Genomic DNA, 21,938 nt, shown 5'->3' on the forward strand with positions numbered 1-21,938 from the left:
TACGTGGAGGACTCCTGAATAATGTTGACCACCTGACCCAAAATCTAAGCGCGCGAAGGCCTTTGCATTATGTATCCGTCTATGTGCGAGCAGCGGGAACGTGTAGGCAACAAAAAAATCAAACGTAATATACAAAGAATGGCCTGCAGAATGCAGTCCTTATATTCCTGCCGTTATTTCGTGCAATGGTGCCCTACCTTATCGTTCTCTATAGCTGCATGTGCAAAAATAATTCATCCAAGGGCTGATGATGGGTTCATCATCAGCTGAGTTTCTGCAGGACTATGAAACGCTGTATTCAACGCAAGCGGTCGCCTGAATATCAACCAGTATATCAGTTACACATATTTTTTTATCTACTCTCCTGTCTTCCTATATTTTAGTTTTACTCAGGGCTGGGCAGAGATACACAGAAGAGTATTCCTAAATACAGATATCGAAATACATGTGCTGGGGGCCTTAAGCACAGGTTCTGAGATACATAGGTGTGTGTTTTTGACATAACGGGATATTTCCGAAATGCTTTCGCAAAAAGACGAAAAAAATATATACCAGGATACAGTTACAGGAATACAGATAAAAGAATGCAAATATTAGAGCGTACATTTATTCTAGACATCAGATCTGTTCTGCTGAAAATGTTGGTGCGTTAATTGCACTTTAGAATAGCAGCTATACTCAAATAGGCTGTAATTTATACAGCATCGGTTGTACCTCAACACAAAACTCGCGAAATGGCTTAGAGCCCCCCCCCCCCCCCCAAAAAAAAATTTGCGGTGCGACACCTGCCGCGAGAGACAGTATACTTTAATCGGCACTGGATGGCAATAACTGCTTCCGCAATTGTGCCGTCAGCAGCGTCGGACGCTTTATGAGATGGGCCATTCTGCATGCGTGGGGAACCCTGCGCCGCCCGCACTGGGTCACAGACCGGCGGCGTGCCTTTGCTTGGATTAGGACAAAAAAAAGTCTTCCTTTCCCTTTTTGAACACATTGAGTTCAGTTCCGACAAAAAAAAAAAAAGTAACGATATATGATACCCATGTCCTGCACTGTATCGCGATATGATCGATACGTACATCGTACGAGTATATTTCACTACTGAGATACAAATACATTTTGCAAATCCATCTCGATACAGAGATACAGATACTCAAAAGTATCTCTAAAATACTATTGAAATACTCTTGCTGCCTAGCCCTGGTTTTGCTCCTATCATTTTTCATTCCACTGCATGCGTGGTTCTTAACTTCTGTAGTTGCATTGTCACGCTCCAAGTTTCTTCAATGTATGTTAGAACAGGCAAACTGGAATAGTTAATGTACACTTTGACAGTGGTATTGTCAGCCATGGGTTAAGAATGCACCCATTCTCATTCTTTGGTAAATCTGCTAGACATGAGTAGGCTCTCCGGTATATTTGACCTAGAGTACTCTTCTACAGATTCTCGTATCGAGTTGTCTGTCGCGAACACTCTTTCGCTGAATATGTAGTATTATTTTGTCTTCTGCATATTCATCTTCGACGCTACTTTAACGCATTCTCAGTTTAGGTCTGCGATATATTTGTTTTGCAATTCGTCGCTATCATTGCTGAAAGAGTGCTCGACACCCCGCTCTTCAGAAATGACGGCTTTCGTAGTGTCCTGTACAAATGTATACATAGGAAAATCGGGATGTCGCCTAATGATGCACCGGGAACTCTGCGTACATAGCTGGTACGAGTTAAAAAAAAACCATAAATCTTTGAAAACGCACCATTGGGGAAATGTACTGCTACCGTTGCCTATAACGTTGCTTCTGATTGCGCAGTCACTGCGAGGTTATCGTGTGTAGCTGATGTCATGCAATAACTTCCAAATGTCGCAAAGGCGCCTACTATACGTGCCGAACAAGCACACCCTGTGGAGGCAGCAACCGATAGCGAAGCCCGCAAAGTCGCAAGCTGGCGATGCCATGAGGACATAGATGGGGGTCAGTTGTGGCGCCACGGCGTGCGGTGGCAATTTGGGGAACTAAATAAAACTGGCGACACTGGGAGCGGCGGCATGAGCAGGCCGGAAGTTTATAGAGGAGGTCGTGCTCCAAACACATTTGAGTTCACTGCCGGTCTCGAGCATATCAATGTCGGGAAGCTATTCAAGCTTTCAGATGGCAGCAACTGCGAAGCAGATAAGGCTGTTCTAACTAAGTTAAATAAATTAAGACTCGATCAAGAAAGCCCTACTGTGGCCGACACCTTCAGCTCAAACCTTTGAGACACCGAAGAACCAGCAGGTGTACTTGAATCAAGCATAGTTTGTTACGTGTCAGGATATCTAGTACAAGCATTTCTGAAAAAAGCACCATGCTCACAGTGAAGGGATCTCTTGAAAGACAAAAGCCAAGATTTGTCTTCACCAAACCAAATCTACATAATATTCAAAGCAGAGGAGGTGCAGGACAAGACTCTAGGTAATTTAACAGTGCCCACAGAAGCAGCTTTCAATTCTGTCAGAAAATTGGAAGAAGCGTTATCTGTTCAAATAGGTGCTGTAGCACACTTGAGAGGGGTGTCAGAGAAACTGCTTCGTATTATGATGGAGGTGACTAATGGCCCATTCTGCAGTGCTCACTGTCGCAAATTGTTTCTGCAAATGTTTGTACATATTAAGATTCTCTGGTATTTGAAATTCAAAAACAGAGAATTAGGCCAGGCAAACACTTGGAAGTCTGCTGCAAAAAGAAAGCTGCAAAAACTGATTTAGCAGTTCAAGACTATTGTTTGTGTGCTCATATGCGGTTGTGTTATAAATGTTCTGAGCAAAAAGGATACGCAATCCAAGGAGCTCGTGACTTGGTTGTACAATTTTACTTTTTGTCCATGTCTTTATAACCAATGTAGTGATATTTCCTACAGTATTGTTCTGACCACAAAGTGTTTGTAATGTATCTGTGTTGTGAATTAAGCGTGAGGTTACTTAAAAAGCGTGAACGTACAGAATGATTAAACCATACCTATTAGTTTCTGGGCACTTGCCGTGCTGTCAAGTGGGCTCTTTACCAAGAAAGATTGGAATTTTTCCAGCCCACTTGTCTGCAGTCATCTGCAAGCTGAAACAAATTTTTTGCTACTCCGAGCCATTACTTGCCTCTTTGGACACAACTTAGCTGATTGCCTCTGCAGAGAGAAACTAGACGTTAGGATAATTTTTCATCCAGGGCGAATTCATTATAGGTTCGCTCCACCAGTTGAAATAGTTTGGATCCATAGAAATCTGATATATTCATTGTTTTTGCATAATTACGTGCTGAAACCACAATGCGATTATGAGGCGCATCACAGTGGGTACTCCGCATCAGTTTTTACCACCTGCGGTTCTTTAATGTGCACCTTAATCTGAGTAACACGTGTTTTCGGTTTTTGCACCCCACCGAAATGCCCGTCACAGCGGCCGCATCTGTTTTGTCGCCTAGTTTAACAAGGGGACAAAACAAAATAAATGTAGCCGTCGTGGAGAGAATTCACACCCATGTCCTCGCATTTACCAGCGCGGCATTTTACCTGCTAAGCTAAACTGGTCAAGCAACAAGCCAGTAGTTAGGAAAATCCGGATTCGGGTGGTTTCACAATGTGAAGTCAAAAGGTCGAGAGAAGGCAGCCAGTGAGTTGTGCACTGCAAGCTATCGTATTCTCTCCGCAAAGCTACCGGCCAGGTGATGTCCCAAAGAGGCTGCATAAAATTGGCACGAGGAAAGAGGGAAATTATTATAGTCTACACGAGCGTACACATACGTTTCGTAGCTCAGGTCTTCTTGCTTCTGCGTTTGTGCTTTATAAGCCACTACTTCACGATGCAACCGCGTTGTTTGCTTGTGTGAATGCTCAGTGGTGTATTTTGTCTTGTAATGATTTATGAATATGTAATAAAACATTATCAAATTTACTCATCGCCGGTGTTGTGTGCGTTAATGCCAGTTGAGGCTTTGGTGTCTCCTGGCACCTTCGTAGCATTTCACACAGTTGGGGCACGGAATGCACACGAAAGACAGTTCAGAAGATTCATTACGACACTCGCAGGGCTCGGTAAGTGAACAAAACGACGTGGCATATACATTTATTTCTTTTGAATGAGCACGGGCAACCGGAGCGCACTGCACGGCGACCAAAAATGAGAAATGGCAGCCATATTGCACAAAACTCACTTCCATTTCCTGTTGTACAACGGCATCTCTTGGTCGGCTACTTTAGTTCATAACGCCACCGCTACCCTTATTTCCATTGCACTGTCAAAGGTACAGTTTCCCTTCTCTAAGTGTATAGGTGTTCTCTGATACTAGATGTTGCAAGCGCACAATTTGTATCATGTGGTTCTGTTTTCGTACTACCTCACATTCGTCTTTTCAGTAATAAACGCTCGAAGTGTCTATCTTGTTCTTTTTTGTATATTTCTTCACTCGCCACCTCACGTACCAAACCACACACAGCAACAGCGGCGAGCGGCATGTCATGTTGTGCTGTGGATGGTACGAGCTACAGCGTACTCGGCCACAAACTGAGTGCAGGTTCTGACGAGCCAAAATCGAACAACGCGATCGATCGCACTAGCGAGACTAAGCTCGTCGCTGCATGAGCGCGTTTACAGGCTGCATTTATAATGTCTAAGGGCTTGTGTGCAATGCAAAACATTCTACACGTGGAAAGGCATGCTCTCAGTAAAAAAAATGAGTTTCGGAAATGGTCTGACTGACTTGCACAAACCGAAGCCCTGTGAGTGGTTTCACGGTTGGTAGTGGCTTCACTGACCGCAAACAGATACCACAAATTTTTATTTCTCATGCAGACTTATGACACAAAATCCATATTACACACTCAGCTATACAGCGGTTTCCTTAATGCAAAGTTTCTAAATAATGGTCATTGGTCACACGTTTACGTCCGCGGCAGCTGCTCGCACTATCCTCATGGCTTCACATCAAATTAAGTATTCGCAGTAAATAGAACCTTTTCGACATTATGAAGCATCAACGCACTTACATTTATTCATGTTCACAATCCCAGGCCACAATGACAGCAACTGCCTCTAGAGTCACTAGAGTACTGCAAAGGCAGGCTGCACGCGGGCAACATTGGGCAGTGGCAACCATTTCCCTTCCAGACCGTCCGGCGCATTGCTAGCGGGTATTGAGAAGTGACCCATCTTTTCGCCTCGATGCCGTGTTACGCTCGGCAGAACTGGAATATATGTGTGTGTTTCTTCAAGAGGATATCAAAAGTTATTTCGAGTCATCGACAGTTATGAATCGACTGCGCGGTAAGCGGTGTAACTAATGAAATGTGCAGCGAATGTTGCCATGTGCTCGCGAACTCTCTTCGTGGCTTCATCGGTCTCTTTTCGTGTCATGGCCGGGTGTGTTCGCTAGGTCCAGAGCTGTAAACATAGTTGCATTAGCGCAGTGACTTCGTGCGAGGTGCCATTTACTTCGACACTTTGCGCACCTTGACTGTGTGCGCTAGCTTTGCAGTCGGTATTCAGGTTCACTTCATAGCACACTTGAGAACATTATCGAACAACATCGAGAACATTCAACATTGCGTCCTTCCGACTGATCGCTGACGCATGCCTTGCTTGCGCACTATGCATGATGTTCAACTGGGTGTTATGTGTAATAGAAGTGGTGTGTGTACGGTAATTGAAAGTTGTGCGTGACGTATTTATGTTTCGGTTCGGAACGCCAACAGCCAAACGCACGGGCGAATCGGCGTGCAGTAGGTAAGGTGCATCTTTTTTGTGAATACGTTGTCATTTCCTAACAGATACGCAGAAAGTAGGCCGTCAAAAATGATTGATATCATTACTTCATTGTTTCATTTCCTATTTTTTGTCCCCTCAATATTCCCCACGTTGCAGTGCATTTGCAAATATTTTGCTATGTTCTGACAAGCAGTGTTTTTTTTTTTGTTGTTGACGTTGCCAGCACGTAAACAGCTGGGGTTCGGCTTCTGCACTGCTTTGAATTTAGACTTTTTTTTTTCATAATGCACTCTTATTAAAACTTCCTCGGCACAGTGCTTTATGTTCTTTTGATCAGAAATAGCACATCCCGGAAATTTTTAAAGCGCATGCTACTGAAACACAGTACGTATATAGACCTAGGGCTTGCATGAAATCAATTCCCTCAATGCGTGAGATATGCAGTTTTCTTTTTTTTTTTGCTGGAACCATTTCTCACTCACTAAACAGTATTGTAAGAGTATGCTCGGCGCAATGCAGCATTAGCGACATTTTTTTGTTGCAAAAAAATTTAAAAAATACGCTTAATATTGCCTTATACCAAGCTCATCAACAGAGTTCCACGCTTCTGTTTTGAGCATTTGCAAATGATCATGCCACAATTGCCCTCAAGATATACCAGTCAACAGTTTTTATTTTAATAAACCTTTGATTTCGTTCTCGTGCGTGACACGCTTATAACTCGAAATGCATGCGCAATCTGTTCAACAGATCGAGATATAAACAGCCGAGCAAATAGAAAGGTATGTAGTATATAGTTTCCAATATCGCTGAACATAGCAAACCTAAAAGGTGAAGTGTCCTGTCCCATGACAGCTTTTCCAGCAATGTTCGTGTAGTTCGCTGCAGAAAGGAGTGTTCTTCGAGGGGGGCAAATTCATTCCGGCCAACTATGCAGCCACGCAGAATGACACTCTTTGACGTTAATTTTTCCCACGGAATGCAAAAATAAACAAGATTCCCAGATTACGTTCGGTTGCTGGTGAGCTACTCTCTGGCATCCGCATGACGTGTTTAAAAAAGCGACGAAGTACTTCTAGGGACCATGGTAGACCATGATACTGCAAAATGTCCGGCCACGTTCTGCATTCAACGCGCCTGCACCCAAAGCGCTTGGAAGGGATATGGTGGTGAGAGGTCACGTGATGCGAGTAAGCCAATCGCATCGGCGGCGGTGCGCAGAAAACAAATGCGACACTCCGAAATTTTTCCAGTGTCTCTAACCGCCTTGTGCGCACAGCGCACCAAAAAACTCCGTTGCCGCCGGCGTCACAATCGAAATATGGGTGATATGGCATATGGCCGCACAACTCACTTTCTTGTAGCTAGCTCCTGTACGGGCTCGCTAGCTTTTTTGCGCCTTTGACAACATCACGAGAGCACCCCAAGTGATGTGATGATGATATAAGCTCACATAGGCGCGCCATGACATGCATGACAGCGGCACATAAAGGTACCAAGCGTAGCCTCGGTGATCGGCTCCGGAAGCGCACCGGAGCCCATCGCGGAGGCCATGCACCAAAGACCGCTTGGGAGCAGTTTCGGCGCAATAATGCGTTTTGGAGCAAGATGGCGCAGTGTGGCGCAAATGGCACAGCACTTCCACCCCTGCATATGGAAAGTGGTACAGCATATGTGTCCGTTTGGAGCAACCCCCCCCCCCTAAACACTACTGTAGCCATGAGCGCGGTCCTTCTCGTCCCCTTTACGCTAGTATCTGTGTCCTATTACAATCCATACTAGCCTTGATTAAGGACCTTTCACAGTGCAGCGGTCCCTCCTCCCCATTTTGGATGAAAGCACTGCCCATGACATCCTGAACAGCAAGCAATGCAGGAAATTGTCAACAGGTGCAGAATACACACACGAGCATGGACACACAATAGTGCTGTGTCTTCAGAGGACTGCAGATTGCATTCGACTGCACACGATTATGCAAGAGCAGCTGCGTCAAAATGACCTTGCCTGGAAATGTCTCTTGACGATGCGGTCCTCCAGCGAGTGGAATGCAAGCACGGCCAGGCGTGCCCCTGGCCGCAGCCACCACCGCAGCAATGACAGGGCCCAGTGCAGCTCGTTCAGCTCGTTATTGACCAGGATGCGCAGCGCCATGAACGTCTTGGTAGCCGGGTGGCTCGGCCGCCCCAGGGAGTCCACACTGCTGCTGCTACGGCTGCACCATATGCACCATCACACTCTTCCAGTGGTAGCATGCTGCGTTTATTTTTTTTTCGTATCTTTGCGTAATAAACTTTCAGAAACCTTATATTACGGCGCACTGTACTGGACCAGCCACTAGAAACATTTGGCTATGGGCCTGAGTATTTTTGCATGCACTTTTTCCTGTGTTATTGAAAATAACGCTGCCCTTGATGGATCCACCGAACTGACTGAGGGAGTTGTCACGTCATTTCAAACAGTGAAAAAAGCTTAGTTTCGAATAGTGCATCTTCAAATGTACCAGAGAGCTGTAAAAATGACAACATTAAATAATTACACGAGAAGGGACATGTTCAAAATTTCAAGAAATATAGACCCATCAGCATACCTTCAGTATTACAAAAAATATTTATGAAGGTAATTTTGAACAGGATGAGATAAACACGTAGACTGAAGCAGCAATACAGCTTCAGGAAGGGGTTTTCTGCCACTGCTCACAGCCACGTGATCAATCAAACCGAGAAATCTACCGAGTACAACAATCCTCTTTATACAGTTCAAATTCAATTTAACAAACTGACGACCCCCTAGAATTATTTCGTTAAATCGGGAAGTTTGTACAATCAAAAAAGGTATTTTTCGGCTCTTCGAAATCTAAAATTTTAACATAACAACACCCAAAGGCTACCGGGCCATTGTTTTTACAGCCAATCCACACAGGCGCGTGTAAAAAGTCCCTGAGGGCGGCGCGTACACGGAGCCTCCCATGTTGCCCATACATAAGGGTCACCATGTCCGGCCGATGCGGGCCAGATAGTTGGTGATGTGAAGCTATGATGGGCTACCGATGTGCGAGGACATGGAGAATGATTGCAGCGATTGTGCGAGCAGGCCAAGCCGGAAATATTTTAAGCTTCATTGGAGCATGGTGTTGCAGCGTGTTATAGCGCTACGACGCTTGAGAAATGACCCATGTATCCAACAAAACCATGTATCCGCCCTTATCGAGCCGGAAAATTGCAAGGAGATGGTCAGCGCAATCTGACGCATAAATGACGGCGCAATCTTATGCATAAATGACGGCATGAGTCTGCACGACTGGCTAGCAATGTCACGTGTGGTTAGAATAGTCTACATGCACGACTATAATCGGTTACAACCTATGTCAGTTCTGCCCACAAAACCACGGAATGCCTGCCCGTGAAAGGCAGTTGTGCTAGCTGGTTTCTGCTCGAATCATACGTATTTCTTCTCGGCTAATCTTTAAAGGTGCGTCGTTACTAACTCAGACATGAAGTTTTGCTGAGCAACGATGTCAGCGCCCTTGACAAAATTTACCTGGTCATTTAAGTTTTCGACCTAAAACCAGCGACACAAATGAATGTCTGTATGCGAAAGTAAACTACCTGAAACACTTGAGAAGCGCTTGATGTCACGAAAATGAGTAGGCGCTCCTAGATAGAGCACTTACGCAAATTCTCTGTGTGAGCCATGGCTGTGGGTAGAGCTGGCATTCTCTCTTAGGTTGTAACCGAGTATAGACCAGAACACAGCGAATTCCATGCGCATCGCCATATTTGCATCGCGCGTCGCGCCATCTATTGCACACGCGACGAAACAACATGCGCGGGCTGCCACGCCAGCAGATGCTACACAGAGCAAACGTGAAACTTCCAAAACTCAGCCTGTTGGAGAGCATGTTTCGCGTCTTTTCTAGCCTGGACATTTTCGCTGATTTTATTGGAACATCAAGAACATCTTCCTCATGCAAGTCCACAATGTATACAGTACGTGCTGAGTGGGCTGCGGAAGCAACTTCGTCAGATACGTACGCTGTTACATTTGTAAAAAAACGTTCTCGCTGCAGTACGCGTGAATCGTAATTGCACTGCAGCTCACGAAAGAGTGAAACGATGTTTTGTTGCCCCATATTACAAGTTGTGCACAAACTTTTGTGAAAGCTCATCATTTCAGCATGCATCGCGTAATAATTAGAGTACGCTTTACGGGTGGTTTCGCGGAACGTAATTTTTTGTTTCACGGGCGCTCTTACAATAATGCGTCTTGCTCACAAAAGTGTGCTATCAGAGAGTATAACCTGAAGTATCGTTCAGCGATCCCTTTTGGAAGCTACCTGCGCTATTTTATTCGTGTAACGATGGTGCTTTACAAGCGAAACTGTGCTACTCTTAGTTAAGCCGGTTAGCTACGCCTGCGACGTAATGGACGCTGGCGCGAGTACTGTTTACTTACGTGCCGATATATGTATTATGTGCAGCTGGATGCCTCGTGCAGTGATGCTACCGAGGACTTCTGATTTGGAGCAATTTTTGGAGCAGCAAAATTTCCGTTTTGGAGCACTTTGGAGCAGCAAAAGTTTCATCTTGGAGCACTTTGGAGCAGATAATTTTGCATCTGGGAGCACTTTGGAGCAGCGAATTTTACAACCTGGACTGCGATACAGAAGCATATTGCATTAACATTCAAGCACCTGAGTATTATTATGGGGCTCTTATGAAGGCTAGAAATATTTCGATTCATTGCAAATCTCATGGAAAAAATAATCTCAGGAGCATAGGCGTGCGCACAGAGGGGGCAGGGCCCCCCCCCCCCCCAAATCACGTAAGAGGGGGGGGGGCGCAAAATCTGACCCGTACATTGACGCTTGCGATAGCAATTATATGGACACACTCGGTGGATTTTTGCCGTCGCCGTTGCCGTAATTTTCCGTATAAAGTCCAAATTAATAACATCACTACGCGCATTCTAGCCGCGGGTAAAAGCTCGCGAGCGCTGGCGACGAACGCGGCTGAAGCGGAGATTAAACTAGCCGGCCGTCTGTCTCCGCCGCAGTGACAGCGCATGAGATAACATCTTCCCGCGTGCGGGCCTGCCGTCGATTGCTGATCAAACAGAGAGGAAACGCCCCGCCCGTCTTTTGTAAGGAGCATGAAGGGACGCCAGGGGAGCGGAAGGGGGGCGGGGGACCGCATCACTCGAAGGGCGCAGTCGCTTGCGCGCGCGCTATCTCGAGGCATCAGCAGACGGCTTGTAAACTTGCTGTGTTCTCAACGTTTACTTCGCGTTTAGAGAACTCAGAGCAAGAAAACGCTTCGGTTCCTGGAAGGGCCATATTCCCTTAAACCAGCGTTTTGTTGAGTTACGCGAGATCGGATCCAAAAGAGTTAGCTGCTAGTCTTACTTCGTTTCACAATACAATTTTTTGGTATCGCATTCATTGCTTCGCTCTTAAGCGAAGCTGAGTTTTTTTAACCGTTAGCTATTGATCCCCGAAAGCGAGGGGCGGACGTGTAACATGGCGTAGCCGCTTCACTGTGGGCCGTCAGCGACGGGCCCGCTAATGACAGCTGCGCATTTGCGGCTGCTCCGACCAGGAGATATGATTTTACTAATGAGATGACATTTTTAAAAAGCAAGCAAAAAATTCGAATTGGAACCCTAGCACGTGAGCTCGAAAGGGCAGGGCCTTTTAGGGGCTATTTACCGCAGAGTGATTACAAACTCAGACGTGCTGGCGGAAGGAATTACGAAAAAGCTGTTCTGGATGAAGATTCATGGATAAAGTATATCTGAGGAAAAGTGTCAACGCGTTTCCACCGTTCGCGTGCTCTTCCATAAATGTGAAGCAAGGAAAATTCGATATTGTCCCATATATCTACTGCGAGCGATCCCAGATTTCATTCCGCGATGTCCGGAAACAGAATTATAGTGACACATTTTAGCGGCACTCATGTAGTTATTACTAAACATTGCTTTCCTTACGTGCCGTGCGACGCTTGAAACGAGCTATCAGCAGCGTTTCTGGAACAGACGACGTCCGCCGATGAATCGCCGTCGCACTTTCTCGCTACCGATAGGCCTAGATGTCACGAGCCTCTGCGGAGAGCGCGTTTTGCTGTCGAGCCGACTTGCAGAACAGAAGCTGCGTCGGCACCGTGCATGGCATCGTGGCTTACTCGGAACGCACGCGCGAGCGCTATTTATTCAGCGGAATAATTCTTGGTCCATGATTGCGACTTTATTGGCAGCCCCAAGATCGAGCTGCACATGTTCTGACGCACCGGCGGTGCGATTGCCGGTGATAGACGCCCCCAAACCCGAGGCTTTGGCGCAGTTTGGCGCAAACTTCGTCGATATTATCAGGATGGCGCAGTAAATACAATTTGGCGCACTTGGGCGCAGTTGGCGCAGGAGTGGAATCACTGCTCGTGTCCAAATAAATTTGGGGACATCAAACACTGAAATGAAAGCACGAAATTCTGGCCAGCTGTTGAGGAGCACCGTGCCATTTATTACCTTTTGAAGACGAAATCTTGAAGGCGTGAATGCCATCAAAAGCACTAAAGCTTAATACTACGTTGAAAGTGGCAAAGCATGCTAATTGCTTGTGCTTGAAAGCACTACCTTGCACTACATTTTCGTCAAAGGAAACGCTCAAAGGTATGAGGTGCACGCTCACACAAAGCTCGCGCCTGCCTTCAACCCAGCTGCGTGTCACGCAAATTAGGTTCGCAAAATAAAAGAGGTGGGCATCACACTGCGGAATACACGCTGTTAGTGTACTTACTCGCGCATTTTCACTCGGCTCCTAGTTTTTTTGCTTGAATCACAGTTATCCACTCGCGGCGAAGCTGAAAACACCGCACCGGCACTATTTCCGTGGCGCGTCGTAATCGTCGCAGACAACGCTAATATCCTCTTGTTGCGCTGCTTGTTGTGGCATCCAAAGACGACGCAGTAGTGCCCACACGAGCTCTCATACGCAGAAGCGGCGTGAACGGGTACTTTTTCGCACTTTAAAGCCTCAGAACTGCAGCTTGCCCTGTTTACTTGGTGCAGCCCGCGCGCGCCTTGGCAGCCCCGGTCAGCCCGGCATCTGGATGCGAGAGTATCCGCTCGGCTCGCCAGCAGCCTGGGTGCGAGACAGGCGTGCTCTGGTGTATAGCGTAGTGTCGTGCCACTGGATTTGAAATGCACATGCTTACAGCTGATTGGTCAAAGCGAGACCATGTGCCCTGCCAGCTCAGCCCAGTGGATGCCAAATACTACTACTTTAATACGGCACATGTTAGACAAAAGAGAGCTTTGCTGCAAAAAGTGGACTTGGCCTGGCCACGTACTAATGCGTAGGAGTTTCATGCCATAATACCAAGAGGGGAATCTAGCTGTCTATCCTTGAGCGGCACTTCAACCTCCATCAACTTCGGATGGATTTCATTCTTAAGATTCGTGACGCTTGTTTACCGAACTTTCAACAGAATGATATTGCCACGGCCGCTTCTTCTTTTATTTTGATGTGTTCGAGTTTGACCAGCAAGGATGGTTATCAACGCTCGACGCTGGCCGTGAAGCAGTGTTCGAGAAGCTTCACGATTTTAGTAGATCGTTTTGTTAAGATTGCGTGCCGCACGCGAATGTTCCAGCTTTGTCGAGAGATAACGCCGCCACCAGCGATATTGCTGGAAAGTTCCATAGCGCCTGTATAAAAGCCGACGCGCTTGACCGCTTGTTAGTTGATCGACGGTCGACGCTCTGTCCGCCGCTATCAGTGTATTGCTGTAGCTTTCAGTTTCTCGGCCACAAGTTCGGCCTAATAAAGAGTTTCATCTCGACTTGCTGACTGCTGCCTTCGTCGACGTCACGACCACGTGACATCTGGTGGAGGTGCTGGGTGAGCAAAGGCACGACGGTCGCCTACATCGAAGAAATCGTAGAAGCCAGCAATGCTTTCGGCCTCACCGATTCTCCCGAGCCTACTCCAACGAATAAAGTGCCGCAACCAGCTTTCGACATCAATCCCAGCCTTCAGAAGCACAAACAAGAACAGCTCAAAACCCTGCTCTTGCAATACAAGGACTGCTTTTCGTTGTCGTCAAGAATTAGGCAGACTCCCGTGGCAAAACATCGCATCATAACAGAGGAAAGCGCCAGACCACTCCGTCAGAGCCCGTACAGAGTTTCGACGCGAGAACGCGAGGCCGTGAAGAAACAGGTCGACGAAATGCTACGCGACGACATCATCCAGCCGTCGAAGAGTCCGTGGGCATCCCCGGTGGTGCTAGTGAAGAAGAAGGATGGAACTCTACGTCTTTGCGTCGATTATCGTCGCCTGAACAAAGTCACGAAGAAGGACGTGTATCCCCTTCCCCGGATAGACGACACCCTGGATAGATTACACAACGCAAAGTACTTTTCGTCGATGGACCTCAAGACCGGTTACTGGCAAATAGAAGTCGACGAGAGAGACCGAGAAAAGACTGCTTTTATAACACCAGACGGCCTGTTCGAGTTCAAGGTCATGCCCTTCGGTCTTTGTTCAGCACCTGCGACATTCCAACACGTTATGGATACAGTACTGGCCGGCTTGAAGTGGCAGACGTGTCTCGTGTACTTGGACGACGTCGTTGTGTTTTCCTAAAACTTCGACGAACACCTTCGGCGCCTTGAAGTTGTACTTCAAGCAATCAAGACCTCCGGACTCACCTTGAAGCCTGAAAAGTGCCGCTTCGCGTACGAGGAGCTCTTGTTCTTGGTTCACTTGATCAGCAAGGATGGTGTTCGCCCAGACCCGCGGAAAACAGCTGCCATCGCTGACTTCCCGACGCCCACCGACAAGAAGGCCGTACGCCGTTTTCTCGGCTTGTGCGCCTATTACAGACGTTTCGTCAAGGAATTTTCACGGATCGCCGAGCCACTGACGCAACTCACGAAGGCCGACGTCGAATTCAGGTGAGAAACGTCGCAAGTTCAAGCATTTCAAGAATTGAAACGACGCCTGCAGATGCCTCCCATACTTGCGCATTTCGACGAATACGCCGATACGGAAATCCACACCGACGCAAGCAGCGTAGGACTCGGCGCCGTCCTTGTGCAAAAGACCGACGGATTCGAAAGGGTCATCAGTTATACTAGCCGGTCGCTATCAAAGGCAGAAATCAACTACTCCACAACAGAAAAGGAGTGCCTGGCCATCATCTGGGCTACATCGAAGTTTCGCCCCTACCTCTACGGCCGGCACTTCAAAGTTGTGAGCGACCACCACGCCTTGTGTTGGCTAGCTAACTTGAAGGACCCTTCAGGTCGCCTCGCACGGTGGAGCCTACGACTTCAAGAATTTGACATAACCGTCGTTTACAAGTCCGGAAGAAAACACTCCGACGCTGACTGCCTGTCCCGCGCCCCCGTCGACCCACCGCCGCAGGACGACATGGAGGATGACTGCTTCTTGGGAACCATAAGTGCCGAAGACTTCGCCGAACGACAGCGAGCGGACCCAGAACTCAGGGGCCTTGTGGAATACCTCGAGGGAAGGACCACCTTTGTTCCCAAGGTATTCACGCGAGGACTGACGTCGTTTTTCTTGCGCAACGGTGTTCTCCTTAAGAAGAACTTCTCGCCGCTTCGAGCCGATTCCCTTCTCGTAGTGCCCTCGACATTGCGACCAGAAGTCCTCCAGGCTCTGCATGACAACCCAACGTCTGGACACCTGGGTGTTTCTCGCACGCTCGCAAGAATACAAGAAAAGTACTACTGGCCGCGCCTTGTCGCCGACGTAACTCGCTACGTCAAGACCTGCCGGGTCTGTCAGCGACGCAAGACACCGCCAACTAGGCCAGCCGGACATCTGCAGCCTATCGAGCCACCTCAACGGCCGTTCCAGCAAATTGGGATGGACTTACTGGGGCCGTTCCCGACGTCCAATACCGGAAACAAATGGATCGTTGTAGCTACCGACTACCTCACCCGCTACGCCGAGACAAGGGCCCTACCCAGAGGCAGTGCCGCCGAGGTAGCAAAGTTCTTCGTTGAGAACATCCTCCTGCGTCATGGCGCCCCAGAGGTCCTCATCACCGACAGAGGTACGGCGTTTACTGCTGACCTAACTCAGGCAATACTGAGATACAGCCAAACAAGCCACCGCCGGACCACAGCGTACCACCCACAGACCAATGGCCTCACCGAGCGGCTAAACAAGACCATCGCCGACATGCTGGCCATGTATGTCGACGTCGAACACAAGACGTGGGATGCCATCCTTCCGTATGTAACCTTCGCATACAACACGGCCATGCAAGAAACGACGCAAATGACGCCGTACAAGCTGGTCTACGGAAGGAGCCCGGCAACGACGCTCGACGCAATGCTACCAACCGCCACCGACGAAGACGATCTCGACGTTTCCACCTATTTGCAACGCGCCGAAGAAGCTCGACAGCTCGCCCGCTTGCGCATCAAGAACCAGCAGAGGGTCGACAGCCGTCACTATAATCTTCGACGACGCCACATGGAGTACCAACCCGGTGACCGTGTGTGGGTCTGGACGCCGATATGCCGACGTGGGCTCAGTGGAAAACTTCTTCGGCGATACTTCGGCCCATACAAGGTGCTTCGACGTCACGGCGCTCTTGACTACGAGGTCGTCCCGGACGGCATTACGAACTCCCAGCGACGGCGCGCACGACCTGAAGTCGTCCGTGTCGTGCGCCTTAAGCCGTTTTTTGCGCGTTAGCGAACCTGAGAACTCTACTTTTTCCTTTGTTATTGTAATTTATTTGTGTATGCACTTGTTTTTTCCTTTGCATGTTCTGTCGCAAGCATCGGGACGACGCTTTTTCAGAGGGGGGCAATGCCACGGCCGCTTCTTCTTTTATTTTGATGTGTTCGAGTTTGACCAGCAAGGATGGTTATCAACGCTCGACGCTGGCCGTGAAGCAGTGTTCGAGAAGCTTCACGATTTTAGTAGATCGTTTTGTTAAGATTGCGTGCCGCACGCGAATGTTCCAGCTTTGTCGAGAGATTACGCCGCCACCAGCGATATTGCTGGAAAGTTCCATAGCGCCTGTATAAAAGCCGACGCGCTTGACTGCTTGTTAGTTGATCGACGGTCGACGCTCTGTCCGCCGCTATCAGTGTATTGTTGTAGCTTTCAGTTTCTCGGCCACAAGTTCGGCCTAATAAAGAGTTTCATCTCGACTTGCTGACTGCTGCCTTCGTCGACGCCACGACCACGTGACAATATGAAGTGGTTTTCAATTAAAATTTGCTTCTTTCTTCTGTGTGTAAAACTTATTGAAAAAAGTTTGTGTGGCCGTCCCCAAATATTGAATTTTTTTTTTTACAGCAGCGAAAACAAACGTGTGTTTGCCCCTAAAAAGTACACATCATCTACTTATCGAAATAAAAATACTGCATCCAGTGAGAAACATTAATCATCTGTTGCAATGCCAGGGGAGCTATTTTCGATGTGTCCACCCAGTGAAAATATCCACTTTGGCGCAGCGCATTCAGGTACTCAAAAAAGCGACAAGCCGTGACGCCGTGTTCTTGACCACGTCGGCGCACCGAACCCACCAGCACATTCCCAGTGTAATGAGAAAGGAAGTGGACGAAATGTGCAGTGACAGGACACTTAAACAAACTTGACAAGTCTGAACTAGTATGTGAATGTGTCCCAGATGTTTCAGAATGATGCAAAGAATGTGTTTACAAGTGCGTTAGGCGGGCGGCTGTATTAAACCTAATATAAGGGATAACGTGATTCAAGTTCATGCACTGCCTCCAGATGTGCGCCCAAATGCTCTGGAGCCTGCATTCATTGCATTGAAGCGAATTTCGTCGCTCTTGTTTGTGTCTATAATTGTGAAAGCTTCGTGGCGTCAAAGTGACACTGCGGAAGAAGAACAGGAAACAGGGGGCGCATTGCTTTCCGAGCTCCCGTCAATCAGCGGTGGCCGAAGTGGACAGTCCACGAGGGGGACACATCGAGAATAGCTCCGTAGCTCCCCAGGCACGCCTGCCCATGCGCAGAACTATCGTTAGAGCAGTGCTACAACGCATCTCTTGCTCCGCCGCAAAGCCAAGTCAGCATAGCATGATCGCACGCCTGGGTCGCTTCGTGGTTGTTTTTCAGCCGAGCTCACAGCGTCTTGGCAAGACGAGCTTATCAAAAGTAAAAAAAAGAAAAAAAAACGTGAACTGTATGCAGTCTCCTGTACTGGCATGGGATGCTACATCTGTGCGGAGCAGTGCAAGAACAACGCTCTGCTAAAACTCTCAAATCCAAACTGAAGAGCCGTAATGTCGCCGCAAACCAAGAGATGTGGCGTGCTCCGGCCACTTTCAACAGCAAAGGCACCGCTTGAGTGCTTTGAGCCGCAACCTAATACCCACGCCAGAGAACAAAGTACAATTATTGCGGCAGGATACAGCTGCTGCGTGCGAAAAAGAAACTGCAGAAAAAGACTTGTAGACAGTTCGCTAGCTAACGCAATCCAATCCAAAGCCTGTACTTCCCATCATTCCCACGGTGGGTGAACGTTCGCAGAGTCTGATTATGCAGTAATCTGGCACTGCAACCTCACCGCCAGATTACGCAGTAATCTGGCGGTGAGATTGTTCTGATGGATTACGCACCACCAGAAATACGTAGTAAGTTTGAAATACAATAATAATAATTCAGATCGTTGAGATGGATTACGCAGTGCCAGAAATACGTAGTAAGCTTGAAATACAATAATAATAATTGAGATTGTTGCGATGAATTATGCACCACCAGAAACATGTAGTAAGTTTGAAATACAATAATATTAATTGTTGGGGTTTAACATTCCAAAACCATAATACAGTCGAACTTGTTTATAACGAACTCGAAAGTGTCGCGAAAAGTGGTCGTTATATCAGTAGTTCGTTGTATATGGACTCGCCCTTAAAAACGTGCGCTTTGCGGCCAAGCCGTTTTTTTTCCTTTGTGCACTTTTATTAAAGTGCTAACAACCCCTTCGGTGACAAGCTAAGCCTTTTCGCGTCGTGAAGCGACGCCCGCTGCGTGGTCACGAGTGAATTAACCGCCTTTGCAATGAACCGACACCGTTTCACCGAAGCGCGGTACCGCGACGTGGAGCCGATCGTCCCTGGCTAGTTGCGTGCAGCGCGTCGCCTACTCGGGTCGCGGAGTCACTGCCGGGCCGCTTGCTGTATGCCGTACATGCGCGCGTTTGTACGTTCTTCGTGCTTGCTTCACTCCGGACCGTGCACGGGTGCGGCGACTAGCCTCTTCGGTCAACGCGGCGAAAACAAGCATTTTCCAAGCAACGCGCACTACGTCTCCGCGATGCTCTCGCAGCCCTGCACGACGATGCGCGGCGCACTTCAGTTGTCACCTAGTCAAACACGCAGTATACGCTCGCTGTCAGTGCATCGACGTTTCTCGGTGCCCGCACCGCTCAACAACAGCGAGCTACTTTCGTTTCTACAAAGCGACGCGCACTTTAAAGCGGTCTCGCACGACGCGGCGGCGGCGAACTTGGGAACGGCAGCATGGCGCGCTCGTACCGCCGTCAATCCGCGCAGTGTACGGCGTACGCCACACGCGCAGCCGAGCAGATATCTACAGATGACTGTGATAAGGTCGTCGGCTATAAGGCATAATGGCACGTTCATCGACGGCCGCCACCTCACCTTCGCTCTTTTCTGATGCTTACCCGCGAAAGCATCGCCGCAATCGCGCGGAAGTCGTAATCACCGATCGACCGGTCTCTGCCGTTACCGAAAAGACGGACGACCTTTTGCGGCACATGTGGCGTCGACGAGTTTAGGGACGCAGTGAACCTTTTTGCGATGGAAAGTTATCGCGGTTATCACTTCTTGCATTTATGCCTTCTTGCGTTCCAAGGCATTGTTTGGTTCATCGCAGGCGGTCGTATACTATAGCTACAGAGAACGGCGTCAGGAAAGGTCACCGTGCGAAAGCTGACCGCAAGGCTTCATGCTGCCTACTATTTTTTTTTTTTCCTCACTGCCATTCTACCACTGAAGAAACGCCTGGAAAGTGAGCGACCTCGCTCGCAGCGTTTGAAATCTGCGTGCGGTGCTCGCCGATCTGGGTATCTTAGTCGCAAGTAAATGGGAGCGGGGCATGCGCGAGCGCGCGCCCCTGTCACGCTTTAGAAGGCATGCTTTAACTTTTTTTCGCTTCGTATGCGCCATATTTTTACCGCGACCGCGTCTCAAGTGTTTGTTGTAAAAGTAGGAGGCTTTGAAAAATGTTCGCTATATCTGGACGCAGCTTCAATAGTTAGCATAGGAAAATCGTAAGTGCACCCAAATATGGTCGTTATAACCGATAGATCGTTATATCTGGGATCGTTATAAGTGGGTTCGACTGTATATATGAGAGATGCAGTTTGAAATATGAGTAGATCCACTATGAAAAGCCAGCAAAAAGACATTTTCTGGCAAAAATACAATTTTGATCATGAAAATAGTTGTTCATAAAAAGAAAAAGAAGAGAACATATTAGTTGACAGGAGAGTATTAAGATGATTATCAAGGTTAAACCATGCAGTGAGCCTAACTGCTACATAAAAGCTGTTCATGAGACAATCACCAGCTCTACAGCTTAATGCAGATTGCTTTAGTAGCATTAGCAAAGTGAGACACTACAGTTTGACAATGCTAGCCACTGCAGTGGCCTTTGCATACAAACTACGTCGAGAGCAAGCGTGCAATGCTCACGTGTCGGCCAGGGCCACTTCGATGATGTGTGCCAGCTCAGTGGTTGTGCGCAGGTTCTTCATCAAGAAGCGAGAGTCCACTATGGCCTGTGCAACCTGAGCAGGCGAAAAATAATAAGCAGGCATTAATAACTAATAAACAATAAGTGGACAAGGGGTCCTACAAGACTTTTTGAATTTGGTAAGGAAATGCTGCCCATTGGCAGTAGAGGCTCCTGCGAACATGTGAGCCAAACATGACAGCGCTGTGCACGGAATGGAAATTACAATTAAATTTCAAAGTAAGTGTCACAAATGAGCGCGTCAATAAAGCGCGTGCGCGGCCGCTTTCAAACGGCAGCGGGATAACACGGTGCCAGCCGCTCGCCCAAGAAGCGCGAACAACGAAAAAACAAGTATTAAAAGACGCCGGCGCGGCGCTCCCCCCTCACCCACTCGAGCCAGACGCAGACAACCAGATCAAACGCCCGGCAAAGCCTACAACCATCTCGAAAGAAAACATGATGCGACGTTGAGTGACGGCGCCGCAATTAGAACTATCAAGAAACATCTCGCTCTTTCCCTAGCTTTGGCTGTGCTGCACGCCGAAGAACACTCCCGCGCTTCTAGAACCCGGGGGAGAGAAAATAAAAGTATGCACTGGAGTCAGGGAGTCAGTCGGTCCGGAGATGGTGAAGTTATGCTGAATGTGGCTCCGTCAGCCAAAGAAGACGTGTTTATGATGTTGTGTGGTCAGTTGATCGTTGATCTGGAAGAATCGGATGACGACGCCGTGTGAGCAGTGACCAGTTATGAGAGTGTTTCCTGGAAGAGAAACAGTCGAGACTGAGGACGACGGAACAATGACAACCAGCACTGGTTATGAGTGCAAATCAGCAGAGCCGACAGGAGGGGACAGAAGAGGACACAGAGTGCTGAACTTCCAACCATGTTCAGCGCTCTGTGTCCTCTTCTGTCCCCTGCTGTCGGCTGCGCTGATTTGCACTCATAATCATGTTGTACCAACACGCCTAATCCTACAGTCGACCAGCACTGGAGTTAGCGTGAGTGTTTCCTGGAAGAGAAGCATTCAAGTACCGTCCAAGAATTGTAGACTGGGTACGCTGTAGAATATTCAGGACTTTAAATGTTCTTGAATAAGCTGTAATGCATGAGACTGCATTTGTAGCGCGTGATCTGTTCGTTTAGTTCCCGTTGTGTTAACACCATCGGAGTTATATTGTCAAGTTGTAACCGGTGCCAGCCGAGTGTGCATGTGTCTGTGATATTTGTATTGCCTTAACCGAGAATATATTTCGTTTTCGCTTGTGTTATCGACTCTCGGCTCTGACTCGGTCTTTGGACCACAACCGGCGTTTGCTGGCACTCAAAAGGACTAACTCTAAATTGTCCGCGCTTTTGCGGTGCGTTTCGGGGGGCCGATACGTCTGCCCTTGGAATCCGCCCGGCGATTGCCATCCCTATTAACAGGA

General features: G+C 48.1%; 1 protein-coding gene across 1 annotated transcript in view; it reads right to left on the reverse strand.

Annotated features, from left to right (window-relative positions):
* LOC119403640 (12S rRNA N4-methylcytidine methyltransferase-like) overlaps nt 1-21,938 on the reverse strand; it is a 119,494-nt gene that overhangs the window by 45,294 nt on the left and 52,262 nt on the right. The window contains 2 exon segments of the mRNA XM_049418640.1: nt 7,739-7,946; nt 20,468-20,562. Of these exon segments, the coding sequence (XP_049274597.1) occupies nt 7,739-7,946; nt 20,468-20,562 (303 nt within the window).

The sequence above is a fragment of the Rhipicephalus sanguineus genome, chromosome 8 (assembly GCF_013339695.2).
Source record: "Rhipicephalus sanguineus isolate Rsan-2018 chromosome 8, BIME_Rsan_1.4, whole genome shotgun sequence".
Lineage (NCBI taxonomy): Eukaryota > Metazoa > Arthropoda > Arachnida > Ixodida > Ixodidae > Rhipicephalus > Rhipicephalus sanguineus.